We start from the raw sequence: 26,956 nt of genomic DNA on the forward strand, positions 1-26,956 counted from the left end.
ACTATGTTAAATTATTATTGTTATTTAATTCACTTATACTATTATGCTGATTTGTGTGAACTTTACCCCAACCTCTTGAGCAGTTGTGGACACCTTTTGTACATCATGGTAGCTTATTAGAATGCTACCAAACAAATTTTCATTTATGAAACGAAATTTACTTGTGAGTAAAAAAAAAACTCTGTATAACTGCTCAAAGATAAAATATACCTTGAATTTTATCTGCTACTGTCTTGACCTCAGATCAAGACATCTCATTTATGCGACCTTCTGAGGAGGAGTGGCATGCTCGTGCACCAGAACCTATTCCACCCCAGGGTGGTTTTCCCTTCACCAGAGTGCGAGCTCTCCAATGGGCTTCGAGAGCGGCGGGAACTAGTACCCCATGACCAAGTTGACCATTTCCTGAGATCTTTCAGGGAAGACTATGTGGCCTGGATGTTGGATGCACTGACTCCTTCCTGGCTCTCTGGTGAGCACAAAATCTCACCCTTGCTTGCATTCAAAGGTGATAATGTGAGGGTGATGTGCTCGCCTCGTGTGTTTGCAGGTCATTTGTCGTACAGGCAGATAAAGTCAGCACAGGAGGTCCTGAGGCACTCGGGGACATGGGATCTTATATGGCTTCACAGTGGTGAGCAGCTCAAAGGCGACTTTCAGGGATGCCGCTTCATTGCGCTGGACCGCAGTGAGACCGACAAGCTCGAGTTCTCCACACTCAAGACAATGTGGGCCTTGCTTGGCCACACCCCTCAGGTTGGTCCACTGTTCAAGTCACTCTGCTGTCACAAGGACAAAAATACTACTTCTACCAAGTCAACAAAATTGTGTTTTTTAAGAAAAAAACAATGTTCACTAAAAATGCAGTATCTTAGGTAAAAACCTAACTTCAATGGTGGAAGTAATGACCCATCATGCCAGCAGGGGGCAGGAGCACTTTACGCCTAGATTGGTTTGGAAGTTGATACTGCTTTAATAAAGTTAAAATGGCAGTCCTGATATATATATTTTTTCTCCCAAGTGGGACTTAAATATAAATCATGGCAGCAGACAGAAAACAGAATCTATTGTAGCAAATGTATTCCCATCACAATCAGCCCTTTTCCAAAAGTGGATAACAATCCTGTTTGTATCAAATAGCTGAATGCACTCGGACCTGCAGTTTTAAAACTTTAAATCCACCCCAAGCGCTAGGGGATATAGTTTTATATATATGTATTGGGAGAAAAAAAAAAAGCTTAATGATCAAGAATTTGTTGACAAACTTTGTTTTATTGATGCGCAGGCAGACTAAGAAAACATACACTTTGTAAATGAACTTGTTAAAGGTTAAATAGCCTTGTTGACACTAAACTCAGGGCTTTCTACGCCTCTCCTTCCCCCTTCAGCCACTGTGTAGTTGATACATGACCCACAATCATTAGACGCTCGCCCAGGGGCATGTGCTGACAGCAAAATGTATGATAATGAGAAATATGCGTAGAAGAGAGCAGGGTCCATTCTTGATTTTTCTCTTCTTATTTACTTAGACTAGGAGCGTGCAAACTTTTGTACTTAAGTCCTGATCTATTTTTACAATAGACCAGGGTTCGGCAACCCAAAATGTTGAAAGAGCCATATCAGGCCAAAATAACAAAAAACAAATGTCTGGAGCCGCCAAAAAATAAAAGCCTTATATACATAAGCATGACAATGAAGGCAACAAATGTTGTATGTATCTACTAGTATATTAGCTATATTAGCCTACTATCAAAACGACTAAGTTGGCTATAAATACATAATGAGCCTACATGATTAAATGTTTATTTTCCTTGCAGTGCATTTAATTGAGAATGATGCACCACCCACCCTTGTTGTTGTCCAATACTGGCTGAAGTTTAACTTCATTCCAATATTAATGAGTTATGTTTAATTTCTTTGATAAAATTAAAGAAATGCAACAAAGAAATCCAAATTTTGATCTCATTTGTATTTTGAAGATTCGAAAATACAACAAAATAGAATGTGCATAACGTGCCTCTTATCTGGGCAACAAACATAGTGCAACAACACGCAACCTGCATTGATAAAAAATAAAACCGCAACCTTTTGAAAAGGTAAAGTATATAATCGGAGTTCACGTACCTGCATAAAAGTGATGGGTGTTCAAAATCGATCACATCAAACGACTCATCACACAGTATATGCTGCCGCTGAATTAATGTCTTTGATTTGCTGATTGGTGAAGTTTCCTGCCATTTTTATGGCCCTTTCCTTCACTGTCTTAATGCGAGAGGCATGTATTTGATTTTCTGTATTACCTCGGTTTTGTTTTTGAAGTCTGCAAATCGGTGTTCTGATGATAAATGACTCCTTCATTTACCAGTCACTATCTGTGAACGGTTTTCCACGCTTTACTTATCCCGGGCTGCAAAAACTTACAGCAGTAGTGGAGTTTGGAGAGGCAATCCACTTTTTAAATCTATTTTTGCACTCCTGTAATTTCTCCAGAAGTAATACAATTGCACTTACTGGGTATTCGGCTGCAAAAGTAGTACCGGTATGCCTTGCTAATGTCTTTTCACATTACTACTCTTGTAATTTGACAACGTCTCGCTGCAGAGCAAACATTCAGAAAATCCTTCCGCATTGGCAATGAATGCAATTGATTCGGCCCAAGAAATGTTGAATCCTCTGTTCTCCTGGTTTTTTTTTCCTCTTTAGAATCCATGTTCCGTCATATAGCCGCCGTTTTGTTCACATTCAGCCGCCCTGCTGATAGAAACGTGCGTCGCAGGCCATGATGCAAATCTTCGTTGACGGAAATGTAATAATTATTGTACACATTTTTACAGCATTGGAAAACATTAAGATTGTTTGTGTCATGTTTGTCCTCCTACAGAAACCATCTTAAAAGAAAAAAATATATTTTCCTCCCCCATCTTTTTCCATTCTCAAACATTTTTGAAACGCTCCAGGCAGTGCTCCAGGGAGCCACTAGGGCAGCGCTAAAGAGCCGCATGCGGCTCTCAAAACACGGGTTGCCGACCCCCGCAATAGACTGATAAAAGAATGTGGGTTTTTTTGGACTTACTAAACATTTAATATTAGGGCTGTCAAAATTATCGCGTTAACGGGCGTTAATTAATTTTTTTAATTAATCACGTTAAAATATTTGACGCAATTAACGCGGATGCCCCGCTCAGAGTTTTAAATGACAGTAGACATTGAAACGCTCACTTGTTGTGTTTATGGAGTTTTGCCGCCTTCTGCTGGCATTTGGGTGCGACTGATTTTATAGGCATCCATGAGCATTGAGTAAGTAATTATTGACATCAACAATGGCGGGCTACTAGTTTATTTTTTGACTGAAAATTTTACAAATTTTATTAAAACGAAAACATTAACAGGGGTTTTAATATAAAATTTCTCTAACTTGTACAACATTTTTCTGTTAAGAACTACAAGTCTTTCTATCCATGGATCGCTTTAACAGAATGTTAATAATGTTAATGCCATCTTGTTGATTTATTGTTATAATAAACAAATAGTCCTTATGTACCGTATGTTGAATGTATATATCCATCTTGTGTCTTATCTTTCCATTCCAACAATAATTTACAGAAAAATATGGCATATATTATAGATGGTTTGAATTGCGATTAATTACGATTAATTAATTTTTAAGCTGTAATTAACTCGATTAAAATTTTTAATCGTTTGACAGCCCTATTAAATATACAAACAGATAACACAAATTCCCCAACCTAATGCTAACAATGAACAGGAAACACCATAGACAAGCTGATGAATAGCATTATTGTCTACTAATATGACTGCAGCTACCCTAATGGCCAGCTTAAACTATGTCAAAGCAAATTGTAAAAAAACAAAAATCGCTCTCTTGCACCTCATACCGAGGAGATTGGAGTTTTGTTGTGCTCTGGCGCCAAGCGAAACTTGCTCGATACCTCTTCAGGCATATTTGGGGGCATCTTAAGAATAATCCTTTCTTTTGATTTGTGACTTGTTAAACACACAGGCCACAAGATGTGCGATACGAGCCCCCTCGTAAACTCACTCAGCAGTCACTGTGTGCATGTTTGTCAGCTCGAGGTGTCATTTCACAGAGCCCCAGTCAATTACTCTACAGAGGAGAAGGGGAAGTCCACGACCTTATCTCCCCCCCAAAGTGGAGAATGATTGAGTAGAGAGGCTGTAATTTATTAATTATGGTCTATATTCTTAGACCACAGCTCTGGGTTCATTCAATTTGTATGGATTGAGCGGTAATTGCCGTCTATGTGTGTGTGGAATGAATCAATTGCGGGTTACTTACAGTATGCCGTTAGTCCTCTTGTCGTCTCCTTTTTTGATGTTGGATTGTTTTCTTAAATTCTTCCTGTGAGATTAAGGTTCTTAAAACTGTTGGGAACCATTAAAAAAAATGGAAAAATACATATTATGTATAAACAGTACATTAGGATTGATGTCTTGATGATGTCCTAGTTACGCTAATGCTAGCGGCTGACCCAACGATAACATTTTCATCTGTGACTGTATTTTAAGATTGTTGCATAACACAGAGCGCAACTCATGGATTGTAGTCACTGTTTTTATGAAAATGTAAATAATTTTACGTTTCTAACAACTGGCAATGTTTTAGCACTAAGTTAGTGGAATTTACAAAGGAAAAGTTTCCACATTATACATCATTTTCTTTAATTCTAGGGCTGTCAAACGGTTAAAAATTTTAATCGAGTTAATCACAGCTTTAAAATTAATTAATCGTAATTAATCGCAATTCAAACCATCTCTAAAATATGCCGTATTTTTCTGTAAATTATTTGTTGGAATGGAAAGATAAGACACAAGACGGATATATACATTCAACACACTGTACATAAGTACTGTGTTTGTTTATTATAACAATACAAGATGGCATTAACATTAACATTCTGTTAAAGCGATCAATGGATAGAAAGGCTTGTATTTCTTAAAAGATAAATGTTAGTAGAAGTTATAGAAATTTTATATTAAAACCCCTCTTAACGTTTTCGTTTTAATAAAATTTGTAAAATTTTCAATCAAAAAATAAACTAGAAGGTCGCCATTGTTGATGTCAATAATTACACAATTCTCATTGTCATGAAATCAGTCGCACCCAAGCGCCAGCAGAGGGCGACAAAACTCCAAAAAACACAAGTAACAAGTGCACATGACCCTGTGCTGTCATTTTAATCTGTTTGAGCGGGGCATGTGCGTTAATTGCGTCAAATATTTTAACGTGATTAATTAAATTTAATTAACGCCCGTTAACGCGATAATTTTGACAGCCCTATTTAATTCATAGATGAACCATACATTTCAACTCTGAGTCATAACTCAGAAACAATGTGAAGCATTCGGGAGGGAAGAACTGTTGACTGTCAAATGGCTGCTTATTGTACAAAGCATGAAAAAAAATAACTTACCGAATAGCGTCTTCGTATATAAATAGTCTCCAGGAACACACATGTAAAAAATGCAAAGTAGAATATTGTGGTTGCTGCAAGAACAACCTGCACTACCTTTTATTATAAAGTAAAACAATGTAACTCTTTAATTTGTCACAACTGAATGGTTGGATCTCTGCACCCTGAAATTAGCCTCTATTAGCTGAACAGCGTTACTTAACAAAAATAAATAAATGGAAATTGTGGCCCAAAGTGACCACGATGCTCAGCTTTGTGTAATTGCAGCGTCGCTCTCAACAAAGAATTGGAAATAATTGGAAATAATTTGCGAGTGCGTGTAGGAAGCCGCAGAGGGAGGGCGAGCCACGCAATTACATGCCAAAGACGCGAGATGAAGCCGCCAACGAGCTGCTCGAGTGTCCCGCCGAGAGACGACGACTGTGCAAGCGACAATGACTCAACGTCAATGTACCGCCCAGCACACCTTCCTGGTCGATGCCAGAGGGCCCTTGTGCTCACTTTTGTTAATTTAAGTACAGGCGAGGCAGCGAGAGTTCGTGTTTGACACATTCCTGCTTTACTCAGGTTGAAAAAAAAAACATTAATATTCATTGGGAAATAATTTATTTGACTATGAAATGAAGTGAGCTTGTGTCAAGACTCCAATGTTTGAAATTATAGGGGGAAATCATAACATTGCATTCATTTTTTGGGCAAAACGCCCACCCTGACAATGGATGTTAATTTCTATTGTGTAATTATGTAAACCACTACAGTTAGGTCAAGATGATCAGCGATCTCGGCAAAACACTATTTTGAATTTGTTCATTCTCTGAATAACCCCTGAATCGAGTCACTTGCATCTTAAGATATACAATTCATACATCGGTGTCTTAATTTTTCAGCTTTGGTCATTGAACTATTAAACCTAATCTAACTTGGCAACAATGCACTTCCGTAGCTAGCTAATGATTTCACGACTGTTACAGAGAAAAAAAATTGTCAGGTTACTTTTAAAAGGAATATTTATTCATTTGCTGCCACCCCTCCCACTTCAGAACAGATTGGGTATCTAGCGCCTTCAATAGCACCAATTGAGTTAAGTAGTTTCAACTCAAATATTTAAGTAAACTGGACCTGTTTAATCAATTGACCTTACTCCAAAAGGGATTCGAACCTGGCCCACCTCAATGGCAGTGAGGTTAAAGTGCATATGACAGCATAACAAAAGTCTTAAATAGCATTATTATGTGAATTAGAATCATATTTTGAGACGATTCGAATATATACAACTATTTGGGAAAGCACAAATGATGAGAAATTAGTCTTTTAATCTGCCGTTTAGCCCCGTCTGTTATTATAGCGCTCTAGCGTCCCCAGTTGGAGGATGATGTCGGCAGTGTCACGATTTCATCTGATTTAGAATTTAGCCTATTGAGGGGGAATTATTCAGAAAGACGAAATTGCGACGAAGAGAGCAGCAAAATGTCATTGTCTCAATCTCTCTTCTCCAATATTTTTACAGGATATACTTTTTACGTGTTTTTTTCCCCAATTGCTAAATAAATGGTATGGGAATGAAAAACAACAGTCTTGTGCTAAATGGAATATGAAATATTAAAAATGTATTTATTCAGTACAACATGGCAAAATTACTGCATAATGGTCAAAAGTGTCGACTTCTTGCACCTCCCGAACGACATTTGATGCCACTGGAGTTAGTCCGGCTTTGTCATTTCCCTGCCTCAGATTCAGAGAGCGTAAACAAACCAGGAGGCGTGATAGCTAGCCGACATGCTAACCCGAACCGAGGGGCGTTTCCAAGTCTTATACTCGCCTTTAGAAGTTAAAAATCAAAACTACCCCGGATCATATCACACGGCGGCGGGGTTTTGTCCCCCCACACAGCCCCCCCCCCCCCCCCCCCCCCCCACACACACACACACACACAGCTCCTCGTGCCCCTGCTACGGGCAGGAGAGCTCGTTTGCCGGGGAAGCAGCTGGAGAATGACTGCCGCACAAACCGGCCGATGTCGGAGGAGCGCGTATCTGCCCGAGCGCCGGGCGCACGAAGAGGGCAGAGGGGGCTGGAGGTCTGTACGATATGGAGAACCGCGCGAGCATAAGCCGAGTTGTGCTCTCGCGGCGGGCACGCAAAGAGGCCCGAGAGGGGTGTGCGACAAGCTGATGGTCGTCGGCCGAGTAGCCTTCTCGGTGGACGAGGAGCATTGTCACCCCCAAAATGTAAGCCACCTCCTTATTAAAACGTGTGCCTTGATCCCGGTACCTGACATAATACAAAACACAATATTTACTCACTTCCTCGTACGCCCAATGGTCCCACAGTTGTCGGACTTGTTTTGACCATTCTCCGCGGTCAACGGATACTTTTTAAAACCAAAAAGGCTCACACACCTCTCCCTGGTGCAGCAACAAAACCTTGCAGCAGACCTTGGCTGGTCTGATGCGAAAAATAAAGGAATTGATCCTCAAAATCAGCTGAATCCAAAGTCCATCTGCATCCTACAAAGCAATGCTGTATTGTGAGATGCTGACCCGGGTGACGTCACGTTCGCATTCCTCCTCAATCCAGGAAGTCACTCATTTTCATGGTGGGGGATTCAAAAAATCTGAATATATATAAATCGATCACTTCCACACACATCCAAGTGGTCCATTTCATTCAGCAGCATAAAATGCCGCGTGAAATATGAAATAAACATGCTTTTTGCTGTCATAGGCACTTTGACACTTACGTTTACACAACTTATTTCACTTTGTTTCCTCCAAAATTTCAGTATTTGCCACAAACTTAAAAACGTCAGTTCATTCAACTGAATTAGGAATAACTGAATTAGGAATAGTGAAAATAATACGTTGCTTAAGAGAATTTAAAAAAATTGAGTTGTCTACTTAAAATCTGAAGTTAGCATGAAAGAGTATGAGTATAGATTTAGTGATAAGGTATTATTTCTTTATAGTGAAGCTGAGATCAACACCCTGACAATGCAGACTCCCCCCAAATTGTGTCACTGAGAAACTTTTGTGTTTTCACAAAGTGGCAGCTGCATATTACTCCGGCCACAGTTGAGGCCGTGAGATATGATCAATAGGCAACCATGAATAATGAAGAGGCCGAGCGCAGCAGACACTTAATTACACTTTGGAGAAGCCATTACGGCTAATTGAGGAGAATAAAGATGGCTAAAGTGGATGAATGCTGAATGCAAACTGAATTTTGTCTGTTTGTTCTTGAAGAGAGGGCTTCTGCTTTATAAATAGAAAATTGTCATTTGTCATTTTAAAATTCGAGTTAGTTTTATGTGCCTCAGTCATTTCCTTTGACCTGAATATTGTTCTTTTAATGTAAAGGATAATTGCCGCGCATCCAGACAGTGCCTGCCATCTGTTAGTTACTTGAAATTAAGGCTAAACTACTTAACACACACTTTGGCCCATTGTGCGTTGTTGTCATAATCACCCTGAATAACGGGCGGCATCAATACAGTCTTGAAACCCGATTTGGAAGTTAATGGAGTCAGATGGGGGGCGGTGGGAGCATGCGCTGGGGGTTAATGCAGTTAGAGATGTTGGCAGAGAGCAAATTAAATCAGTCATAGATCGAGCCCTCTACACGCAGCCAGACAACCAGATCCATTGAGGAGGAATAATAGAAAAAAAAGAGGGGGGATAATATTTGAACCCCTCCTCATAGACGTATGGAAATAAAAGTCTGGATGTCAGTGGCCATTGCAATCATTGAGTCTAATGTGCTTCCTGTCATCCGGGGAAGCAGACGCTATGACAAGATTCCGAACTTGGCCGGCCCTCAAGTTGCAGTTATGGCCCAGGGCGAGCGCACCCGTTGACAGCTGACGCAGACGCTTGAGTCACCAAGTAAAAGTTTGGACATCTTAATGTCTCCAAAATAAGAGGTGATGTATGTCCTTAGTTCACAAGGTGATTAATAATCAGAGGCTTCACACCCGGAGCAAATACTTTTTTAAAGAATGGATGCCACTTCAAACGTATGTCACGAAGTTTGACTTTTGAGGTCAGTAAACCTCAGTTGCTACTGATGGTAAGAGCACCAGTGTTGCATACCCTGAAGCATGCTAAACATGATCACTTTTCCTCCTTGGAGCACATTCGGGGTTCATGACTATGGCCGAAGGTACCTGGACTCAGTCAATACATGAATCAATCAGGGCGACGTCAATTAATTTTATCTATAATATTCTGGAGGAATTTGAGTTAATTTGGTAGGTGCTGACCTAATGTCAGTTAAACTCATTTGAGATGCAGTAGAACTAATGGTCAAAGTGGCAAGAACTTGAAATGAGATGTTTCCAAGCGCAGAATTGACATTGGCAAGATTTATGACCACCAAAAGAAGGTAAACAAGAGGGATGTCTCTGCACAACCTGAGGATGGATGGCGACTCGCGTCCGGCCGACCCTGAAAGTCAGAGGTGGATTTGGGCCAGACGGGTCATGATTTTTACTCAGTCTCAAGCTTAAGCCCCGAGGGCTTCATCCTCGACCAAGATGTGCTAGTCTAAGTTCTCAAGGGGTTCAGAGGCAAGTAAAATGGATGCCGTAAGCTATCCTCGTAGAGAATTTATTAAGTTTTAAGATGAATTACTCTTGGACTAGCAACCAACCCAGGGTGTAGCTTGCCTTTCAGCTAAAGTCACCTGAGAGTCTGTCCAGCACATTTTAAGGATTTGAAAAAATATCCTTTTTGATTAAGAGGAAAATTACACTCAATATCCAAACTAAAATCATTTATACATTTACACATCTACAGTCAGTGAAATAAAGTAACCTTACATTATTTGCTATTTAATATGGCCTACCACTGCGAGTGAAAATGTCGTAGTAGAGCTCCACAAGTGGGCAGAGCTAAGACACAGCTGCTGGTGCTTTCAATCATTTAAATAAGGAAACGGTAAGTATGTGATCAACATTCACACCAGTGTTTTTTTTGTCAACAATGACTATAACTAAAATATTTTGTCGACGAACTATTTTTTTCATGACGTTGACAAGACGATGAGCTACAAACGTGTCTTCGGAGACTAAAACATAACGAAATGAATGCCAGTTTTCTTCTGACGAGACGAGAACGAGATGAAAATGTGCCTTAGTTTTCGTCACATGTCCACAATGTGTGACATTTTTATGTGTAGTTAGCCTGCATCGTAGCAGTGTCTGGTTGTGTCACAAAAGTGACATGCTGAGCCACCCCCAACTCAAAAGTGTAATCTCCAGTCTCCCCATTGCTTGTTATGAAACACACACGATGTTTTTTCTTATCTTGGCAAGAGAGAATATAAAATGTTGCTTTGTCTTTAAAAGGTCTGAGCTAAGTGACAATCATACACTAAATGTAACTCGTAGCATTAGCATAGCATTCCCGTTAGCTAATGCTAACGGCGAGCTTCCGCTTAAACTCTATTTTTTTTTTACATACAGTTCGTAGTGTCACATGGTCATAATTGAAAATACTGTTTTCCTGCTAACTGTGTATTATCACCAAGTTTTTGATATATTTGTTGATGCTTGTAGAAGCTACGATGTGCTCGTCTGTCAGTTCATTTGAAATAGTTGGAAACCATTATTTTTTTATTTTTTAAAATTTTTTAATTTTTCAAAATTAGTCTGAATTTCCGTCAACAAAAACTAGATGAGGACAAACACATTTTGAAATGAGTGAAATATGACTAAGTTATTGTCCAAAAGACTAAGAAGAAAATTAAAAGGGCTACCAAAAACAACACTGATTCATACATCACATGCTAATTGTTAGCTCTACAGTTAGCGCCTACTTGATAGGTGGTGACCTAAAGTAAATTAAACTACCGTATTGGCCCGAGTATAAGACGGCCCTGATTATAAGACGACCCCCTCTTTTTCAAGACTCAAGTTTGAAAAAAGACTTTTTGAACACCAAATTATTTTTTATACAGAAAATAATTACAGTACATCCGAAACAAATGATTATAACAATATATTTGAGAGAAAAAAATGTTATTTTGCCTCATTCAAATCTTAATATCTGAACACTTAAATATGTTAACTAAAGTGCAATCACATTCGTAAATGAATGGCTTCTGGTTTTTGAAATATGAATAAGCCAATCTAATCTGATAAAACAATAAAATTGCAAGACTTGCACTAACCATCAAAGTGAAGTCTAACCGTAGCTGTGCTCTTGAAACAAATCTGAATAAGGAAAAACATTGCAATAAAAGATTGCAAACTGGTAAAACTTGAGAGAAGCTAAGATCTGTCATGACAGAACATCGCTTCAATGATATCTGACGCCATCTAGCGTCGTGAATGGGGAGAGTAGCTGAGATCTATCATGACAGAACATCGCTTCAATGATATCTGGCGCCATCTAGCGTCGTGAATGGGGAAAGTAGCTGAGATCTATCATGACCGAACATCGCTTTAATGATATCTGGCGCCATCTAGCGTCGTGAATGGGTATAATGTCTAGACCGCGAATGTAAGACGCCCCCCTCTTTTTCAGTTTTATTTCAATGCAAAAAACACCGTCTTATATTCGGGCCACTACGGTAATTTGGGAAGAACTAGAAGTAATGGTCATATTTGCTGAGGGCCATATCACTTACAGATCAGACTCCATCTTTTAAAGCCACACATTCAAAGTCCTAGATTACTGTACAGTATAGAATAGGAGGATAGCTACCCAGATTGCACAATACTTGTGCCAAACACTTTTCAACAATATGAAGTAATACTTTAAATCTGATGTCATGTATGTAAAATATTAAATTTTCAGTGATACTACAATACCCTTCCTGGTATACTTTTCCCAACTCATGTCTTCACCTTTGGTTCCACTAATTGCTAATAGTCAACTTCTTTCCACGTGGCAGCGATCCGCTACAACAATGTGTACAAAGACCAGTGCATGGTCCTCTCTGCCACCATCTGTCATTATTTATAGATTTCACTTCTCCAGCCATGGCAAATTAACACACACTGGCTGACCCATCAAGTGCATGGCGCCGCTAATGCAGTGCAATACAGGACACGATTGTTTGCGCTTTATCTCTCTTTTTATTGAATGCTTGCTAATGAGTAAGTAAATGATGCAAAAGGTGCGCGTGTGAATTGGTAACAGCCTTTGTAATGGGTAATTAGCAGTGGCGAGAGGCGTGCAGGTGTTGAGCCAAGCCGCCAGGGGGGTCGCGTCTGCAGAGTTCTCCCGACTATTAAAATGATCACTTTCAATAGCGGACAAAGGGAAGAGGGAGCATATCTAGTGGCGGGTATTTTCCCCACCTCTAATGCTTTATCTGCCTTTTGATGTGGTGCTCATAAAAGGCCTATTGGGCTCCCACAATGACCCACGAAATGGACAAGGGCCGACGTCGCGGGCTCAGGCTGTCGCCGCCATTAACTAAAAGGCCTGCATATTATGAGAGAGACCGGCGGATGAAAGAACACATAGGGGGAGAAGAAGAAAAAAAAACAATAATTGAAAAATTGCCTAATGCTAAAGTGAAAGAAAATGGAGCTGTGAAAAGGCACTGTGATATTCCGTTATCTCCTGTAAATGCGGCCAAACAAGAAGACTCGGCCGGGCATTTTGTTTGAAATGGATATGCTTCAATTACCTGCATGTCTAAATCTAGTTAGGCAGGCCATTGTCCGCAGCTTGGATGGGGTGTTGAAGTGAATTACACCCTACAACCTTCTACAAAAACTCCAGAGTAGCAGCTACTCCCACAAAACGCAGTACGGACGAGGTTACAGGATGCAAGAACATTATTTAGTTCAAATTTAGCGTCGCTGTTGAGCCTTGTTAAATAAAATACAGCTTCAGATTATGTTTAGTATGATTAAACTGTCGATAAAAATCAGGTCAATTGGGTCAATATATAGCCTATTAACTGGGTTCTTATGCCACTGAGGCTAAATGGATGAGACTACACTACACTATATAACTGAATCCATTCTGGAATAACAAAGTGAAGCACCGACTGCTTTTCAAATTAACTGTAGCTAATAAAAGTTCTTTTCGCCCCTTTGCAGGTGACTGTCAAAATGTACAAGCGCGGTTCCGATGGTTGGTTGGGGAAAACACTGAGCGCCACCACCACTGTCCCCTCTGACACCATGGTGATCTTCAGAGTCAGCGGCGAAGAGGCAGACACCAAGATCCCGGCCAACGCCATTCACAGCATTACACTCAGTATATAGGATACCTAAGTTGAACACTAGAAGCCGATTTTGGCTTAAAACTAAGAGCAGAGTACTTATAAGATGTTATATTTTAAACAGTTTAAAAAAAAAAAAAAAAGTTTTTTTCGATACGCTTCTCAGCGACTATATTACATTATATTTAGTTTAATTCACGAGTTCGCGTTTGTTTTATGAGGTGTCAGTTTTGTGCTTTCAACGACTCCCAACCTACTAGTGTCATTACGCCTCTGTGGGAGATCAGGAAGGTGTAAATTACTCCTATTTTACTTATATTGTCCAAATTATTTGCTTACTAAATGAACTGAATGTTCAGTCACATTTTTCCCTAATACAAAGTATGTGCATTGGCTCAGTCAATGTTGGAAAACACTAATTTAAACTCAGGATCGCAAGCCCACAAATTGCAAGGCAACATTGGATCGCTTGAAAAATCCTATGTACTTTAAAATCAGAAATTTAAAAGACGTTATAGATGGCTAATATTATGTTTAAAAACTGTCAAGCAACACTACCTCTTCATAATATTTAACCTTTATTTACGATCAATGTATTTAGCCGGCTTATGCTAAAGTGTATACATTTTTGTAAAATAGTTACGATACTTTCCCTCCCTTAATAATACTTGTGTATACACACACACACACACACACATATATATATTTTTTAATCCTACTAAACTGTAAAACAACTCATAACCTTGAATTTAGTGTTCCACAGACGTGAAGCTAAATGTTAGTATATAAAGAAAAAAACATTTAAAAAAAAAACAAAAAAAAACTGCAGGTAGTCCCCAGGTTACGACTTACGCGATTTCAACTTTACGAAGCCGGAGTCTCGTCCGCTATTCTGTCTCTAGCTTTTTTTTTTTTTTTTTTTTTTTTTTTTTTTCCAAAGTTGAGTAAACAGTATCTAGTTGTTGCTATGTCAGGGTCCCCTCCGCCAGAGGTGACGGTGTCAGGTGCAATTTCCTTGCGCTCGTGCTGCTGCTGACCCCTCTTGCGAGTCCTGATCCATTTTTTTGAGTTCGGACAGCAGGCTCCCGTTAAGAGAAGCAACGCTGGCAACCCGAGCGGCAACAATATCCCCCTCTCTCTTGCCTCCCTGCTGTTTCCACAGCGCCCTTTTCTCCCAGCAAGGCGGCTCATATAATGGCATTTAACACAACGCACAGTGGGCTGAAAAAGTATCTGAACCTTATCGAATCTCATATTTCTGCATAAAATCACCATCAAATGTGATCTGACCTTTTTTAAAATCACACAGATGAAAAAAAGTTTGCTTCAACTAAAAACCACCCAAATATTTATAGGTTTTCATATTTCAATGAGGATAGTATGCAAACAAGGACAGATGGAGGAAAACTAGTGAACCATCACATTTTTTATTTTGTGCCCCCCCCCCCCCCCCCCTTGGCAGCAATAACTTCAACCACACGCTTCCTGTGCCTGCAGATCAGTCTAGCACATTGATCAGGACTAATCTCGGCTTAAATTTCTCAACAAAACTGCTGTAGTTTAGTCAGATTCCTGGGATGTCTGGCATGAATTGCTGTCTTTAGGTCATGCCACAGCATCTCAAAGGGGTTCAAGTCTGGACTTTGACTTGGTCACTCTAGAACGTGTATTTTGTTTTTCTGAAACCATTCTGAAGTTGATTTACCTCTGTGTTTTGGATCATTGTTTTGTTGCAGCATCCATTCCTCTTTTTAGCTTCAAGTGTCAGACGGACGGCCTCAGGTTTTCCTACAAAACATCCTGATAAACTTCTGCATTTATTCTTCCATGAATGATTGCAAGTTGTCCAGGCTCAGAGTCATTAAACAGGCCCAAATCATGATGCTCCCTCCATCATGTTTCAGTTTGGGGATGAGGTGTTGATGTAGGTGAGCTGTTCCATTTTCCCTCCACACATTGTTGTGTGTTACTCCCAAACAATTGAACTTTGGTTTCATCAGTCCACGAAATATTTTGCCAGAACTTCTGTTGAGTGTCCCAAGTGCCTATTTGCAAACAATAAACGAGCAACAATTTTTTTTTTTTTTTAGACAGCAGTGGCTTCCTCCGTGGAGTCCTCCCATGAGCACCATTCTTGGCCATAGACAGACACACTAGGGTTCTTTTTTTTACCTCAGTATTCTGCGCTGAACTCTTGGCATCATCTTTGGTAGACGGCCACTCCTTGGGAGAGAAGCAACAGTGCTACACTCTCTATTTGTAGACAACTTCTCTGACTGTCGATTGATGAACATCAAGACTTTTAGAGATGGTTTTTGTATCCTTTCCCAGCTTCATACAAGTCAACAATCCTTGATTGCAGGTCTTCCGACAGCTCTTTTGACCGAGCAATGATGCACATCAGACAGTGCATCTCATCAAGACAATTCTTACCTGGTATGTGTTTTATAGTTGGCAGGGCAGCTTTAAACCACTTATGAGTGATTGGGCACACACCTGACTTAAATTGTTTTATAAAAATTGGTTTCAGTTGCTCTTTGTCTCCTTAGGCAGAGGGTTCACTTACTTATTTTCACCCTTATGTCATTGTTTGCTTGCTGTCCTAAAAATATGAAAACCTATAAATGTTTGTGTGGTTTTAGGTAAAGCAGAGATTTTGACAAAGATCAGATCACATTTGATGATTTTATGCAGAAATTTGAGAAACTCCAAAAGGTTCAGATACTTTTTCATACCACTGTGCCTCATAGTATGACGTATAATACATGTTTTGGGACAGTTATTTTGTATTTAGGGGTATTAAAGGGTTAATTCAGATTTACACAGAAATTCGGGTTACATCGCAATCCGAGGAACGGAACTTGTTCGTAATCCAGGGACTACCTGTATTTAGTTGTTTGTACACTCTTTGAATTGTGATGATTTACATCTTAATTACCTCAATGAAGTGTTTTCTACCCCACACAGCACTTTTTTTTTTTTTTTACACTTAGTGGTTATGTATGGATTGTACAACTTTTAGTTGGTTAGTCAATGGAGTGGTAATGTGTGGTTGGGTGCATGCAAGTTTCATATGTACAATATGTAAAGTCATAATTAAAAGCAATGTAAATGACTGGGGTTTTCTTAGGGGGGTGTAATTGAGCAGAGTTGGTTTACCGCAAGCGGTTTGGTGGTTCATTGTGTGCTTTTCACATGCAAGTTGTCTAATTTGAAAGCAAGCAGTGCATTTCCAGGACGGTAAATGGATGAGATGAGCCTAAGGGTGTGACAAGCTATCAAGGTAGAACTTCGCTGAAGACTGGTCCACTGGAAGTGGAAGTGCTGGTCAACTTCAAAAAACTAAATATTTTATTAAGTTAGGAGAAATCTTTAGTTGAATTCTTTGCAAGTCACTTTGCTGTAAAATTCTGGTTTGAATATTAAAGCGTATTCGTAATGAGTTTGTTTGACATTGTCTTGTCTTCCACCTGTGTTTAAGGAGGGATAAATCCATGCCATTGAATGTAAAACACATTTGTCTAACAGTGCTCAGCCAGCAAATCATTGACACAAAAATTGAACACTTTCATAATGTCATTACCCGACGCGAATGTTTTTTGGGTAAAGTGTATTCGTGCATTTAACAGTTTGATGCAGATTATGCGGACTAATGCGCATACACAGATCAATATAGGCGAGCGCTGATGTTATGGCCACTAATTGGTCGCTGTCCACACATCATTATTGACGCTGCCGGTCCATTTGGCGTTTCGTTTTTGGGACAGTGATGACAATGCTGGAGGACATTCTTCAGTTTACCGATAATGTGACAGCCTTATGTGATGAAATCCCCGGTCAGAGCGAATGGAACATTTTCTCCTATTAAAATATTTTGTACAAATCAAAATTTAGTCAAACAAGCACAGGAATTAGTTTGAGGTCAAAATCTAATACACTCACCGTCAACAATGAAAAGATTTATATGTGCATTAAAATGACACATTTTGAATATCGAAGACATAAACCATGTTTTTTTTTTTTAATATATACATATATCTATCGAGGAACTCAACCAGCATAATGGAGTGTATATATAAAGTACTATGCTAGATGGTTACAACTTTACAACAGTTTTGCCTTTTTTTAAGTAGGCCATTTAATGTAGAGTGTAAAATTTATTCCTTTTGTCTGTTGAAGAAAGGGCAGCAGCATAAATACCATTTCATATTAGAATGATCCAATCTACCGTCCACTATCACGGGAATAACTGAAGCCAAAGCCAGCTAATCATTTCCAGGATGCTGCGGAGGCCCATTGATCCATTACCCCTTAAATAGGATCATTGACTGTATATCTCAATCTCCCCTGCTGCTTTGGCTGAAGGGCCTCCCAAATTCTATTAAGCACAATTGAAAATCCAAACTGAAAGGAAGAAATTGGCTGCTGTTGCCCGTTGTGTTCTTATCTCAAAGATCTAGAACGGAGTATCATCATCATTTTTTCTGCAATTTGTTCTGCAGAACCCCCCCCCCCCCCCCGCCGCCCCCCCAGCTGACCGGACGCAGACGCCGCGATTACTTCCTTGCCAATAAAGCGAGATCTGGTTTAGTCGGCTGATGTCTTATCAGCGTAAGGCCACCGTCTGGGTGAAGCGGCGGGTTCACCGCACATACCATAGACCAGCGGTCTCAAACCGACTCCACAAAGGGCCGCAGTGGGTCCTGGTTTTTGTTCCAACAGATCCAGCACAAACAGTTCAACCAATGAGGTTTCTACTAACATAAGCAGCACCTGATTGCAATCAACTGATTACACTTGTAAGAAACCAGATTGGTGAAAAGGTATTTGTCTCGTTTGGTTGGAATGAAATCCAGTACCCCCTGCGGCCCTTTGAGGACCGGTTTGAGACCACTGCCATAGACTGTTTAAAACAACTCAAGGAAAACATGGGGAAAATTTTTAATCAAGAAATGAAGTTGAAATAAACAAGAACAGATTATCAAAGAAGAAAAACAGAAATACAAAGATGGTGACTCGAAATTTACATGAGATGCCAGTATATAAGGACCGCATTATGTTGGGCTGGTGGAAAGTCGAAGGCAGACGAGGTGCCGGGCAGGAAGGGGACTCACTTGGGTTTGGTCTCAGCGTCAGTGACCTGACGAATGTATACAGCGTCTTCTGGGTGGCTTACGTCACCCATCTCGTGCATGTAGGATGCGGCAATGGCAATCAAGCCGCCGTCGCTGTTGAAGGCCAGCGAGGCGATGCTGGTGGGGTAACGGTGGAACTGGCACAGGCGCTTCTTGTTGAATGGGTCCCAGATGTTGACAACACCATCAGACCCACCTAGAAGGGAAAGTGTGAGAAAGGTTTACAACTGGGGATTCAAACATTAAGTCTTTTGCAGCCCTTTATTTGACATATAAGTGTTTGTTACATATCACTTACACTAGAACCTTGTACATGCTTATGGCAGTTTTCAGTTGTGTTTATCAAGAAGTCCGCCCAAGTAAATTAGCGACAGTCATTTGTTTGAAACCTAATTCCAAAGTAGGGTTTCCCCTAAATATTAAATATTTTGGCGCACCGCCACACCAAAATAAAAGCCGCTACGCCATGCAAAAGCGTCAACCTATTCATTGTGTATTGTTATGACCGTAAGTATGCGAGGCCCCCTTAAGAGACGATCGGACTGTGAGCTGTAACGTAGAGGGAAGCGAGAAGGAGCGGCCGTATGTCGCGGAAGCCCGCTGTTATTTTGTTATTGTCTTTCTTTATTATTGTTGCCACACTAAAGTGGGTAAGCCAATACAGACTCCTCTCCTTCCCCTCATCCGGGGCACCGCAGTATTTAGGATCGGACTCTTCGGCGAAAGTGAGCGGTGGACGGCCGTCTTGGACGGAACGGCAAGTTTAAATGAAACTGCGCCGAGAGACGGGCGGCGCACCGCCACACTAATGTCAACAACGCATTCTGTAGCAGAGGGGTAGGCATATTTATATCTGTGCTATCAGGCTGTTTCGGCAGACGGATATACGCAATCACAGCTGACGAAGCCTCGATAAATGCGCTTCTTTATCCAAGTTTCGCGACCTCTGGGAAACTCGAAAAACGACTCATACTTCTCCGTACTGAGCTAATTGGTACCGCGATGTGCGTTTGTGTGGAAATGTAGTTTACGTACAACAACAACAACAAAAAACTATTCACCTTCTCACCGAAACTAGTAAATCTCTTTACAAGGCAATTAGAATTTCCCCGTACTGCTTGAAATGGGTGCGTTACAAGGGCGTACGTTTGGTCTCAATATTGGTAGGGACGATATAATAGCATAACCTGCATGTACACGTTGTGCTGGGGACGGGACATTAATAAAACCAAACAGATAAGGTGAACGGGGGTCAGGGCTACATTTCTCACCAATATGAGCCTAATTAATCGATAGGCTAAATGATAAATGCAAATATAAATCTGTATTGACTAGTACTAACTTTCACAATGCAAATTTACAATGTTTTAATCTGATGATTTTTTCTTAAATCTATTCGAATAATTTTCTCCATCTTGTTTTGCGTGTTAAAGACTAGTTAACAGATTAAATCGGTCAGATAATTCAATTTACTTTAGGTAAATATTACCATTTGTTCTTATTAAGCCCATACATACAAAGGTTTGTCATCTTTCACCAAAATCAAGGGGGAAAATGCTTTCAAATGATGATTTGAACAATATCACTTCTTGAATCAAGAACATTTCTGACATTTTTAAAGATTAAATATACCCACTTTTTGCTTAAAATACAGAAGTGTGTTAAGATTAAGAGAAATCTGAGTAAAGTTTACTTGAAGCACTGGTAGATAATTTCACTTATTTCTAGCAGATTTACACTGAAAACAAGGGAATTTAACTTGTCATCAGCCAATAAAATGTGCGTTTGAGGTAAAAAAAAAAATGGTGTCAGTGTAAGTCTGAAAATAATGAAAGTAATTCACTTAATAATGGTAGGCTCAATTCTATTCTTAAAAAACATGTGAAGACAATGTAAAGGACCTCTATATCTTAAGTCATTATATAATGCAAATAAGGTTGCTTAAAGTTGGTGGGGACAATTTAAGCATCCTGAAAAGTTCCTAGTGTTACTGTATGTCCCTAATGTCCCTATGCAAACCTACGCCATTGGTCCATTAATAGAAGGACTATTATTGTTGTGTTAATGTAGTACATATTAGGGCCAAATAAAAGGGAAAAAGAAGGACTACGAGATGTTAGTCATACTATTGCTACGAGAAAAAAAAAATCGTATTATTACATAGGGTAATGTAGCTGTAATCAGCTACGCATTTTATGTACATGTACCGTAGCTGAGAGCTACGTCATTAGCCTGGCTAATGAAATATTTCAAATAGATCTTTGTTATGGTTCTTCTTGGGAAACAAAATGTGAAAAATTAATTTGTTATGATATGACGCAATTTTGCCGTGGCACACCATGGTGAGGCGGTCCGACTCCAATGCAGCCCACCACCGCAGCTTAAAAAAATCCTAGGGGAAACCCTGCAAAGTACCACGAGATGGAAGGAAAATGTATTCTTTTTGTCTTTTCTATCATGAAGACAAATCCAAGTTCAGGAAAAGTGGGAGACAATATTTTTTTAGTCGAGTACAGGGGTATCCATTATATATATATATTATATGCAAATAGATCAATCCAATGTTGAAGAATTACGAAACATCATGCCATTGCGCAACTAGACAGGCTGAGGAATTTGTAAAATGGTCGAGATGAGACGTTCCATGTTCCAAATGCCAGTTTCCACAACCGGGGATCAGACCGCCAAGGTCCCTGCCTTGGTCTGCTACCCGATCCACATAGCACCGGACCCTGTGGATTCAACCCGACGAACCCATGTATCCAGTTCGGGCTGTGCCCGGCCGGGCCCCATGGGCAAAGGCCCGACCACCAGGCGCTCGGACACGGGCCCCAACCCCAGGCCTGGCTCCAGGGCGGAGCCCCGGTACTCGTCCGGGCCGGGTACATGTACTCCTGTTTTTATCATCCACCAGGGTCTTTTGAACCGTTCTTTGTCTGACCCTTCGCCTAGGGCTAATCTGTAATGTGAAACACTACCAGGGGCAAAAGCCCCCGACAGCATAGTTCCTAGGGTCATTAGGGCACTGAAACTCCTCCACCACGACCATGGAGAAAAGGAGCCAGTTGAGGTGGTTTGGACATCTAGTTAGGATGCCCCCTGGAAGCCTCCCTCGGGATGTGTTTCAGGCATGTCCAACTGGGAGGAGACCCCGGGGCCGACCCAGGACACGCTGGAGGGATTATATCTGTCGGCTGGCCTGGGAACGCCATTGGATTCTCCCAGATGAGCTGGTGGAAGTGGCTGGGGAGAGGGCTGTCTGGGCCTCTTTGCTGAGGCTGCTGCCCCCGCGGCCCGGATTCGGATAAGCGGGAGACGACGACGGTAGAGATGAGAGTGTCACCTGTCTTCATGTTTGGGGGTATTGCTCATGCCATCAACTATTATTTATAAAGCTTATGTAGATTTGGATTATTTGTACTATTTTTGAATACTTGAAACCTTTCTTTTGTGGAATACTTGAATTTGCCCACACTATCTCTTGCAGCTCCAGGATAAAATGAGTTTGAGACCCAAGATTTAGAGGGATGTCAGGTTCATGAAATGTAATGCACCCAAGCAAATTTGGAGTTTCAGTTTCATGGATTTAACTACTTACTCATTTCTGTCGCTTTAAAAAAAGAAAAAAATTGGAAAAACAACCGTACCTGTTGCAAAGGTGTTATGCACACCATGAAAGGAGATAGCATTGACGGGGTAGACTTGCTCAGCGACATCCTTCAGTCTGTGGCACTTGAAGGCGTACTTTTTCTTCTGGACCTCCAGGCTCGGGTCAAGGTACTCAACGGCCACGCGGCCCTCGATTGAGCTCAAGACGTAGCCCTGCGGACAAGGAGAAAGGTTTTCAACCGCCACGTAGCTTCAAGCTAAGATAACAGACAGAACAAGGGTGAATCAGTGTTATTGTTTCTTCGGGCACACCTGCTTATTTGGGAAGGCTCGGATGCAACGTGTCTGAAACTTGAGACTGGACTCTCTCCTCTGCTGCAAATAGCCCATATTCCTCAAGTCCCACACTAACACGCGTCTGCCCGCCGTGCCGACAATCAGCCGATCACCCGCAACAGACATCGTGTATACCTTTGAACAAAAATGCATATCTACATTCGGACATGCATTTCAACAGTTGTGCCTAAGAACTACAATCATCTCATACCTTGTCAGGTTGCGTGAATGTGCCGGCGTTGCAGGGCGCCCTCGGATCCCAGAGTCGGACTGATCTGTCCCAGCTCCCTGTCACCATGACGTTCACCTCAGGGCAGTGTTCCACGCAACGAATAGCTGCGTCGTGTTTTCCCACTACGGTATCTGTAAGCAAATTTGGATGTGAATAACCGCTGCCAGCCAGTCCCATTTAATTTATTATGGGAAATCCCCAATTAATTTATCCTTAGAAATCCCCAACTGTTCTAACCTTGGTCCGTGTTCAAGTCATGCATTTTTAAATAATTATCCAGATCACCACTCCAAGCATGTGTTGGGTCCTGGGGAGGGACAAAAGGGAAATTGTGCTCTTAGCACAGTGTGTGAAAACTTGAACACTTACGTAACATTGAGCCAGTCACATACATAAAAAGCACAATCAAGAACCGGAGCTGAGTGTTGATACTTCATGCGCAAGGTATTGGCCACCGCATCGTAGAAGCGGACCGAGCAGTCCCAGGAAGACACCAGCAGAGAGTTTGCTGCGGTGGGGCAGAACTTGACCGCAGTGATGCCATCTTCTGGGCCCTGGTTCAGTTTGTACTCACTTGAGACCATGCTCTGTTGATCAGAAACTCAGGTTCAATGATACACTTTAAAACGTGATTTTGTCATTGTTTTTGATTCAATGAATTGTTTTTGTCCATCAGTCTGTCGGCTAGCCCTGCTCTACACAACGAGAAGGACGTGATATTTAATTTCACTGACAACAAATTTCCATATCATGGCCAATTCACTGAATATTTAAAAATAGAGATCTGTGCGCTTACTTATGCCCCATTCATCACTTTTCACTCATCACGTCAGCGTGAAGACAGAAATATCTAAGCAATTGCACGAGAGCACACAAGCTAAACTCACTCGTTAGCTAGTCAGTTAATCCCAACAAAATACAAAGCAGCTTTAACACTGAGAAAATAAAACTTCAGAGGAGGTACATGTCAGTTTTCTTTCAGACAAACACTCGCCCGCTCCCGTACCACACATTCAGAAATTAGACCTAGCCAGGAGCTTAACAGTTAGCTGCCATGCTAACACGAATAGCGAAAATGTACACTTACCCTTTATACCGAGGGATTGGCTTCCTGTGGGAATACACAAGTTTATTTTCGAAAGGTTTTGAGTTTTTTTCCAAGAATACTTAGCAAACAAATTTAGAAATATTCTGCGAATTTAATGTGCTAACTGCTTTCGGTAAGTAACGCAGCTGTCGTTGATTGGCTGAAACGAAATGCTTAAACTCCCGCGTGCGTGTTGATTGGTTGCTTTGATTCTGTGACGCACTTCCGCAGGCTGCACGCAGGACACGTGATATCCGAGGCTTGCTCGCGCATGAGCGTTTAAGGCGTTCTTTCAAAATAAATGAAACACATATATTAGATCTATTACTTATTAAACTGATTTGTAAAAATAAAAAATATGACTTAAGGACACAGCTGAAGAGCATTATTATATGAGTATGTTGCGGTTTACATTTTGTAAATTTGTGAATAATCTGTCATGAATTCTCAGGTAAAACACATTATTTTAAATACGCCATGAGGAATACATCAAAATGTCATTTTTTTCCAACAAGATCTTTAATAATAAACAAGGCGAATCATATTTGGCTCGAGTTGGTTTACTTTACAGCAACGGTTGTTGCGCATTGTCTTCTTTTTTAGGGTGTATCATGAGCCGCCAACGATATTGCACATTGGAAATATCAAAAAATTTTATCCGACAATTTTACACAGCCACGAGCACATTTTAGGGGCTTAAAAATACATTATATACAATTCTTGCACATGAAAATATATCCAATCACTTTGGAGCAAACATGACAGTAATTATGATTGTCGCATAACACAATGTAAATGCATGGGAAATAAAAGAATGACACATCATAAATTCAATCGACAAAATATTTAAATGTATACACAACATGAAAATTTAGCTAAATTAAGATTGAATTTACAACAATTTAAAGTGTGCAGGTGTTAAATAGGCCTCAGTAAGGGTACCGGATGGGGGTAGTACATGTGGTGAGAAAGGGCCAGGATGGCCGCCTGACTGTTGGGGGAGCTCCCCACTGCACTCCCGCTGGTCTCCGGAGCCCCGTTGTCGTGGTACAGGATGGGAACCCGCACGATCCTCTGCGCCGCAGCGTGGCTCAGGTTGGCCGCCTCCAGTTCGGCGGCCAGCTGTCTCTTCCACTTATTCCTTCGGTTCTGGAACCAGATCTTCACCTGGGTTTCGGTCAGGTGCAGCGAGGCAGCCAGTCCTGCGCGCTCCGAGCTGCTCAGGTACCGCTTTATGTCGAAGGTGGATTCCAGTTGGAACACCTGGCTCCTGGAGAACACAGTTCGGGTCTTCTTCTTCCTGCACGGCTTCCCGTCAGAATCGTCGGGCTTCTTTCTCCAGTCGTCTTCTGTACGCTCGGAGTCCTTCTTTGGTTCCTCAGGGTCACTGTCCTCGTCTTCCGCGCTTTCCTCTTTGGTGTCCTGCTCACTTTTGAGGAGATCAGGCAAGGGTCTGTCGTGCAGCAACAGTTGATCTTTCACTGAACCTGAGAAGTTACACAAAAAAGTCACTCAAAGTTCTCTAGGTTTAGCAATGTTGTTTTATATTTGTAAGAGATGAAAGGAATATATGGTGCATGAGACATTTTTTTGCATTTTACGTTTCATTTATGCCTTTGTTAATGTTTTCATTCTTTCATTCAGGTCATTTCAACCTCAGGTAATAATTTTATATGCATTAAAAAAATATATATGTAATATATACATACATATATATATTGTTGCCACCCATGTTGCTTTTTTTCACTCTCATATTCCGACAGCAATTCTGGATTTTTCCAAGAGGGATAAAACGATGTGAAATCCCCCTTAGCAATATTGGATATTGAAAATGGGTGGATAAATCAACAGTGTCAATATGTAATTTTTGATTGACGTTAAATCGGATTCTATTACTATTGTTAATCTAAAATTATCTTTTTTAAAATCATAGTTTCTCATGGACAGACAACATATTTAAGGATATTTACCCAGGTAATTTGTAATAATTTGCATTACTAACAACATCCTTGGGGATGAAAACAAACCAAACAGATTTTGAAATGTGCCTTTGGATTATATTTTATATGAAGATTCCACCAGGAGCAGAGGAATAAATTAATATAAGTGCTTCTGAGGACCTATGGCACTATATTGCAAACATAAGTTTCTTTAGATAATAACTTTTTAAGTGAATTTTGTTAAGAATAGAGAAGTGGCAGTTCAGTATTGAAGAACAATTCAGCTCTCATTTAGTGCTCTATGGAACCACAAAGAATCTTACTCAATCCAAAGCACCATATGTGTCCTATATGGAGCCTTTATTTTTAGGGTATTCACATGTTTGTTTGTTTTTTAAATATGGTGTATACCTGCTGTCTTGAGATGAGCACCCAGCGTGTAAGGATACCACCAAGGGGATGCTGAGGACAGCCCGATCCGCTGTGAGGGCAACTCTAGACGGGGTAGAGACAAATCAGCTATCCGGGAGAAGAAGCTGCCCTCTAAGAAGCTTCTGGGCCTGGTGGACTTGTCGCTGTTGTCGATGCTGAGCAGGTTCTTGATGGAAAACTTGATGGAGTCTTTGGCGGACTGGCACGTGTCTTGTTGTGGTTCAGGGTCTGCCATCACCCTTTAGTTCCACAGCAGAATCACCATCAAAATGTTACAATTAAAAGTTTAAAGACAGACACAAGTAGAAAAAGTATCCAAGAGATGTGCTCTCAGTGGTGCTGAAGAGATGAATAAACGTGCTGGGTTTGTGCTCTATGGAGATATAATGATGACATAAAAATGACAGCCCAGTTAAACACACAGCACCCTTGTGATTGGCCAGAGCAGCGAGCAAATGGGCTTTGAGTCTCAAATAGGACTGGAATAGACTCTAAAAGTAATACAAAAACCTTTCTGTCACTCAACAATAACCACTTATCCAATAAAGAGC

The 26,956-nt window shown here is 40.7% G+C and overlaps 3 protein-coding genes across 6 annotated transcripts in view; 1 reads left to right on the top strand and 2 right to left on the bottom strand.

The window, feature by feature from the left end:
- si:zfos-911d5.4 (uncharacterized) overlaps positions 1–17,093 on the top strand; it is a 31,927-nt gene extending 14,834 nt beyond the window's left edge. For 3 of the 4 annotated variants that reach the window (XM_057826523.1, XM_057826521.1, XM_057826522.1), the window contains 3 exons: positions 244–472; positions 551–756; positions 13,510–17,093. In XM_057826523.1, the coding sequence (XP_057682506.1) occupies positions 244–472; positions 551–756; positions 13,510–13,677 (603 nt within the window). In that variant the 3' untranslated portion in view covers positions 13,678–17,093. Of the gene's footprint in view, positions 1–243; positions 473–550; positions 757–9,233; positions 9,373–13,509 lie in introns of all 4 variants that reach the window. The other variant, XR_009061791.1, reaches the window with a different exon arrangement.
- Positions 17,094–18,559: 1,466 nt separating this feature from the next.
- bub3 (BUB3 mitotic checkpoint protein) lies at positions 18,560–24,217 on the bottom strand. The gene is made up of 7 exons (XM_057826360.1): positions 24,034–24,217; positions 23,339–23,533; positions 23,184–23,253; positions 22,926–23,077; positions 22,691–22,849; positions 22,417–22,591; positions 18,560–18,965 (listed from the first exon to the last, which is right to left on the bottom strand). Exons 2-7 carry the CDS (start codon positions 23,528–23,530, stop codon positions 18,745–18,747), a joined length of 969 nt encoding a protein of 322 aa, XP_057682343.1. The 5' UTR covers positions 23,531–23,533; positions 24,034–24,217; the 3' UTR covers positions 18,560–18,744.
- Positions 24,218–24,662: 445 nt separating this feature from the next.
- On the bottom strand, positions 24,663–26,640 carry hmx3b (H6 family homeobox 3b). Its single transcript, XM_057826765.1, has 2 exons — positions 26,385–26,640; positions 24,663–25,520 (listed from the first exon to the last, which is right to left on the bottom strand). The coding sequence occupies exons 1-2, from the start codon at positions 26,638–26,640 to the stop codon at positions 24,952–24,954; spliced, it is 825 nt and encodes a 274-aa protein (XP_057682748.1). The 3' UTR covers positions 24,663–24,951.
- Between the last annotated feature and the right edge of the window lie 316 nt (positions 26,641–26,956).

Source organism: Corythoichthys intestinalis, chromosome 21 (assembly GCF_030265065.1).
Source record: "Corythoichthys intestinalis isolate RoL2023-P3 chromosome 21, ASM3026506v1, whole genome shotgun sequence".
Lineage (NCBI taxonomy): Eukaryota > Metazoa > Chordata > Actinopteri > Syngnathiformes > Syngnathidae > Corythoichthys > Corythoichthys intestinalis.

What these genes read in the sequence shown, in the direction of transcription:
- hmx3b (XM_057826765.1), bottom strand. Translation starts at nt 26,640, where the DNA reads ATGGCAGACCCTGAACCACAACAAGACACGTGCCAGTCCGCCAAAGAC. An exon ending in TGCTCATCTCAAGACAGCAG is followed by an intron (nt 25,521 to 26,384) that starts GTATACACCATA and finishes GTAACTTCTCAG; the next exon opens with GTTCAGTGAAAGATCAACTG.
- bub3 (XM_057826360.1), bottom strand. Translation starts at nt 23,530, where the DNA reads ATGGTCTCAAGTGAGTACAAACTGAACCAGGGCCCAGAAGATGGCATC. An exon ending in TGACTTGAACACGGACCAAG is followed by an intron (nt 23,078 to 23,183) that starts GTTAGAACAGTT and finishes ATTTGCTTACAG; the next exon opens with ATACCGTAGTGGGAAAACAC. An exon ending in GAGCCTTCCCAAATAAGCAG is followed by an intron (nt 22,592 to 22,690) that starts GTGTGCCCGAAG and finishes CCTTGTCCGCAG; the next exon opens with GGCTACGTCTTGAGCTCAAT.